A 6,554-nucleotide genomic window follows, 5' to 3' on the forward strand; every position below is an offset into this window, starting at 1 on the left:
AAAAAAAGCTTTTGACTTTTCACAAGACGAAAGCAATCGGAAGAAATGCAAGCCGACAGAACGCAATAGTTGGCGTAGCAAGGTTTCTCTGAACACCTCCGTAGTTTCGCTCGAGTGTCAATTTTCCACGCCATAACTCCACGATTCGACGCTAATTTAAAAGTTTTCCCGCTCTTTAGACGGACCATTACACAGCGCCCGCAACCACCCGCGCTACCACTGGCCCGATTTATGTTTACGACGACTCTTTAAACACTTCTCATAGCCTGGTGTATAGCAAGTGAAGTATGAAATAATAATAATAAAGGATTATTGCTAGCTTTCAATACAAGCCAAATCACCTGAGGAACACTTCGTTGTTCTTCATGTAATCATGAGAGACATAGCTTTATAATGAATTGAAACTACTCTATTAACATATTGAGGTAAAATTTTAATGTAACCTACAAAATTATTGACATCTTTACAAAAACTTACAGGCATAAAGAGTAAAATGTATTTAAACATTAAACGGCTTGTATAAATCCAAGCTTCTTATAAAAGACAAGTTCCCATCTCTTCAGTTTCATGATCGGAGCATCGAGATCCACTTTCCTACTTCTTTTGTATTTCCTAAAGAAGTTTGCGTCGACTTTGAACCGTTGATCGGAGTTTTCTCGCTGTGGCAGTGACGCCATAGTCTCGCTCTGTGTCTGCTGCCGAGGATAGAAGAACCATCTCTTCGAACCAAATCTATCCTTCTTAAGGATCTCTTGTATCTGGTCCTGTCGTTTCTTCGTTGCCAGGAACTTGGTTGCACTTTTCTTGTGTTTACTGGCTGTAAAAATATTAAGAAGAAAAATAATTTATGAGGACTAACATAGGTCACGAAAACTAGTAATGTGGTATACCAGAGTGACCTATTCATCATTTTTAAGTCGAATCCCTTTGTCAAATTTGCTTCTTTCCTTCAACCTGTCAAGCATAGAGATTGCAAAAATTTATAGCTACTAAAAATATTTATAAGTACCCATATAGTACTACATTAATAATACACTACACTAATAATAAAAATAACACATTTCCTTTTTGTATCTATTCCGTAAAAATATAAAGCAATGTTTAAAACATTGTCACAATGTTCATACGTACGTGTGAGGTATAAAACTCTAAAGGCGTCCAGAATCCCGGGCTCTTTCAAACTGAGGTCATGCTGGCGAGCGGTGGTACAACTGGGCGTGCGACTCCGAGACCGCGACCGCGATCTAGACCGCGAGTGCGTTCGAGAACGAGAACTCGAGCCGGTCCTGCTCGCAGACCGAGAGCGAGCATTGGCTGTTCGATGGTGTCGTCCAGTCCTGCGAAGAGTAATATTTATACTAAAGGCAATGTTAAAAGTGGTCTTGTCATCGGAAGACCCGACAGATCGCCAGGTACCATCCATACCATCTGGATGCCTGGCATTCCACAACAGTGCGTTTCTCGGCAAACTTTTTGCCGCGCACCGCCGCGTTGTGGGATGGTCTGTCCTCGGCGGTATTTCCAAACCAGTACGACTTAGGGTCCTTCAAGGAGCGAGCATATAACTGTCTTAAAGGCCGGCAACGCATCTGCAGTTCCTCTAGTGTTGCGGATATCCATGGGTGTCGATGATCACCTTGGTGTTCCCGCCGCTCGTTTGCCCCCTTCTAATATGAAAAAAATCTTGTACCCACTCTTAAGCCATAGAACATATTATGCGTTGTATGGTCAATGGAAAAATCTAGATTTAGGCCTTAAGAGATCATTTAGCAATTTACCAATTCGTAATTTTTAATCAAAACACCTACCTTTTTACATACGTATGAACATGTTAATAATTATTAACTGGAATATAATAGATACAGAACCGAAAAGGTTTATACAGATCATTAAAAAAGATAATGAGATTTCTTTGTAATTACCCGTCTATATCATACTAACGACTGTTATCGTTTACATATTTACAATTCATAGCCTTTTATTAAAAACATGAAACAAAACAATAATCTATTCAGTACATTTATAAAGCATTCAAAAGCTTCAACACACATGCTGGTAGAACCTTTTTAATTTTGATTTTAACTTTTTTTAAATGCTGTAGTTTTGACGCATTTGATGCTGAGCATTTTAGTTTGAGGTTTTGCATATTTTGAAAGTTTTTTGATTGAATTTAGTTGAAAGATCACACACTATAAGTACTAATTATAATCTTTTAAGCATCATACATCAAGTACAAAAAATTAAGAACTTGCAACAACATAAAATTCTTGACAGTTTTATCGTTGGTTCCTGAGATCAAAGTCCCTGTACAAAACATACATCAACACTGTACAAACATCTCGGTTTCGTCAAAGATAATGAGAGGGATGACGATATGTTTTAAATATGTATTTTGGTCTCAGAAACCAAATATTATTAAAATTTCATAACTAATTATGAGATTAAAGTTTTTAATACCTCTTAAGATCCCGATCCTCTTTCAATTGTCCCATTTCGTAATACTCCCTATAACCGTCACCCTGTTTGGCATACTCCGCAGTTGGAGGTAACATTGGAGAGAACTGAGCAGGATAAGTGTACGGATAGTTAGCCATGATGTCTTCAACAATAAAAAAGTATTAAATAAAATAAACTTTTTTTTTTCAAAATTATAAATAAATGATTATTTCTTGTGTGTATATTTTAGTACTGACAATTTGAACTTTCAACATGATTTGTCAATATGTCAACTTGTTAAAACAAAGGTTTTATATGACTGCATTTTTTACTTTGATATCTATATATGGATAGGTCAGCTTGGAAATTATAACTTATGCTTCGATCCGATTTAAACGAGCTTGTTAAAGTTCCTGACAGTTAATTCTATATCTCTATTATTAGTTTTTAATAGTTCGAATCTTCACCATCGCTACCAACCGCAACCATCCACGCCAAAATGGTGAAATTCAAATAGTCATAAAATAACACGGCTTATAGCCTGTCCATACAAAAAAGGTCAACTACATTTGCAAACACAAAACGTGGGAACAATTTTATCTTATATATATATAAAAGAAAGTCGTGTTAGTTACCCTATTTATAACTCAAAAACGGCTGAATCGATTTGACTGAAAATTGGTGGTCAGGTAGCTTAGAAGCAGGAAACGGACATAGGATAATTTTTACCCCGTTTTCTATTTATTTCTTATTTCGCGCGGACGGAGTCGTGGGTAAAAGCTAGTTATAAATAAATTTTATTTTTCATAGTTATGTCTTTTATAATTATCTTACATTAGGATTTGTGATAAAAACTTTTCGATTGAGTTAACGATTCGTAATAGAGAACAATCGGAAAGTAAGATAAATTATAAGTCGATGAATATTTAATGGCTTCCTCCATTAGAGGGTTTTGAGTTTGTGGAACACTTTTCAAAGAAGAAAAAATTTAACCAATTCTCACTGAAATTAAAAGAAAAGTACGTTGATATGAGATTACTCAATGTGGCATTACTTTCAGGTTTATTTTCATCGACAATTAAAACAACTTATTGTTATTCATTGTAAATCTTTTCCAGATACAGAAAACTCTTATTTTTGCAAAGCGACTGAGAGAAAGAAAGAAAGAAAGAAAGAAAAGTTTTTTTATTAACACAAAAAAAGATTAAACCAAAAACAATAACCTTATACTAACATAAAATTACACGTAACTGAATAATTAAACTGGATATTAAGTTACCATTTATGGTTATTTAGGGTAATCTTGTGATGCCCACACTAGGCATAGCCTGTATCGTGGGCACCGATATTCATAAATGTATACAATATTCAGTGCACAAAATAACAAAAACTCACATTCACGGCATTTTAGCATTTAACAATTATAAGTTACATTTGAAAAAATAAATTTAAGTAAATGAAAAAAAAAACAAATAAAATAAAATAGATACTATAAATATGTATGGTACGGATTTATAAATAGATAAGATATAAATATGTTAAAGCATCTAGGATTATATGTTCAAAAGGTACTCAGTATCTTTATAATATAAAGTAAGCAGCCACTTTAGTAGGGTGGATTTGGCTTGTGGCAACGATTTCTTTAATAAATCGCAGCGCTAAAGGAAAGTCCTATGTTTATACAGGTGTATTTACAGTGGAAACTTACTGTTACACTCAATCAATTAAATTAAAACTATTCAACATCGCTTCTAACACAGGCGCAGTTCCAAGTTCCACGGTTACATAAAAAGAATAAAAAAGACCGACCTATAAAGTTCCATAATTAAAATGGCGGGTAAACAGCGCGATCAAAGTTGCCCCGGTCTGGCAAATGGAACCGCCAACCCAGTTCCCTTTGAACCACATTTAATCAAATAACTGGTAAAGCGGAATCAAGGGTAAACAAACACACTATACAGGAAGTACACGCTTTAGAAAAAAAACTCCATTTAAAGTTGTATTCGAACCTTGTTTAAAAAAATTCGTAGTGCACTAATTAACTGAAAACGTTACCTGTCAAGGCAACGTACCTACAGGGAATAATTTCATAAAATGTTATACGAGGTACTTAACACTTATAATCCGAAATATACTGTATTTGTAATAGCTTAAGATACATTTTAGCTTGATGTTTTATTTTGCGCATTTTGCCAACTTTCCTGTAAAAGCTTTCTAAAAAAAACCTAATGAAATCGCATCCGCGACTACGATAATGTGACGTCAACGGAAACGAATTTATGGCTTATACTCAAGCTGGGAGAGTTAGAGGATATTCTAGAAAATAAATATATATTGCTGTTATTAACATTTATTGTTGTTTGCATATACTTAACTGATAATAATTACTTATAGCGAAAAAGCAAGAAAACTAACTAGCATCTCATTATTTCACTCTCTAAGTTAGCAAATTAAAGTCTTAGCGTGTGAATGATTGGTTGTTTAATAATTATTTACTGACACATGTTATTTTCAGTACATTCTACACCAAAATCGATTAAACAAACCGCCTGGGGCTATCATTCTTATTACTAATTATAAACTCTATGGTCTGGTGAACACGCCAGAGTAGAAAGCTATTTGACCAAATCCCTCCTGCAGAGGTCGGGCAGATCAACGCCTAAAGAGCGTTGATCTGCCCGACTTGACTGAAGAGGTCTTAAAAGCCTTTTAAAATCAAAGCCATTGCTTTGGAATGCAGGGAAATTGTTCATTATTTGATACAATATATTGATACAATCTTACTAATGTAATGTGATGTTTGTTTGAAGGTATCTTCGGAACGGCTGAAAATATCTTGATGAAATTTAGCTTACATGTAGAACATAGTCTGGAAGAATACATAGACTACTCATTAATTTTTTTCTTATGTCGCGCGGACGGAGTCGCGGGCGACAGCTAATTTAGTTATATATTCGGAGTCATTTCCCAACTTAGATTTTAACTTATTTACTTAGATTTATTTTATAATTATTAAAACAAGTTCCATATCATATTTAACATGTTCATGTCTTTGACTCTTAAAATGGCGATAATATATTTATCTAACGTTATTTTCCAAGTCTTTTCAAGTTGTATTCGTCACGGAAGTTTTTATTACAAGTTCACAACAAGTTGGCACTTAGGCATCCTCAGCACACTCTAATGGCGCGCCTACCATTGTACAAACATTTTCATCCTGACTCGCATGAATATGGACGCAGTCTTTGTACAAAACCTCCCTCTTTCCTGTAAAAACACAAACATAAAAATACACCAAGTAAAAAAAAAGGCAAGCGATTATCCATCTTAATACAAACGAATAAGGCAATGTAAAATGTCTTGTGTATGTTAAATAAATTGGTGAATAGATTGTTTATTTACATTTCATTTTATTTTTACGCGTTATTCTGCCCTTTCATAACGTTCTATTCAAACGAAAAGTATTTTCGCTCTAATTGAATCCTACCTTATTACTCGAAAAAAAAATTCCAGATATTAATTCAAAATTAAATAATATATCTCGTAAATTAGGTCAGCAGTATGCTTGTTTTTTTTTACTATTATTTCTACAAGCTTGTTTTTCATTAACATCCGGTCATTCAGTGGATTTTTTTTTTGTTTTGTTGTATGTGTTTTCATTGAGGTTTTCGTGAATGAAATTAAAATATTTAATGAAATTATATTTATATTTATTTAATTTGTTAATCAATTGCTGAGTTTTTGATTAATTTAAAGAACAATACGAAAAGTTGTCATAGAAACCAACTTTTTATTTCAGAAAAATTATGGTTCGATTTGAATACCTTAAAAGTGCTACTCCAAGGGTCAATGACACTAAGTCCATTTAAAATAATTTCAACGCATAAAAACCTATTCCTAAAATGCCCACACACTTCAGAAATGCTTCACCTCATCGTAATGGAACCTGCAATTACTTTGAGATTGAAATCTTAATCAAAGCTACATATTACTTCGTAGAACTCAATTGCATCTTGAAATCTTATTTAATAGCTTCTTGGCATCACTCAGGTGATTTTTAGGAATGAAATTTATTAGTTATTTCGAGCAGCATAAGTTATGAAAGACCTGCTTTTTAA

General features: G+C 33.8%; 1 protein-coding gene across 1 annotated transcript; it reads right to left on the reverse strand.

Moving 5' to 3' along the window:
* Positions 1–506: 506 nt before the first annotated feature.
* On the reverse strand, positions 507–2,594 carry LOC106719238 (serine/arginine-rich splicing factor 4). The gene is made up of 3 exons (XM_014513523.2): positions 2,458–2,594; positions 1,132–1,337; positions 507–817 (listed from the first exon to the last, which is right to left on the reverse strand). Exons 1-3 carry the CDS (start codon positions 2,592–2,594, stop codon positions 507–509), a joined length of 654 nt encoding a protein of 217 aa, XP_014369009.2.
* Positions 2,595–6,554: the final 3,960 nt, after the last annotated feature.

Source organism: Papilio machaon, chromosome 1 (genome assembly GCF_912999745.1).
Source record: "Papilio machaon chromosome 1, ilPapMach1.1, whole genome shotgun sequence".
Lineage (NCBI taxonomy): Eukaryota > Metazoa > Arthropoda > Insecta > Lepidoptera > Papilionidae > Papilio > Papilio machaon.

Excerpts from the sequence above, each read along its gene's own strand:
- LOC106719238 (XM_014513523.2), bottom strand. The coding sequence starts at position 2,594 with ATGGCTAACTATCCGTACACTTATCCTGCTCAGTTCTCTCCAATGTTA. Across the intron at positions 1,338-2,457 it reads GAGGATCGGGATCTTAAGAG|GACTGGACGACACCATCGAA; the intron begins GTATTAAAAACT and ends TACTCTTCGCAG. Across the intron at positions 818-1,131 it reads TAGAGTTTTATACCTCACAC|CCAGTAAACACAAGAAAAGT; the intron begins GTACGTATGAAC and ends ATATTTTTACAG.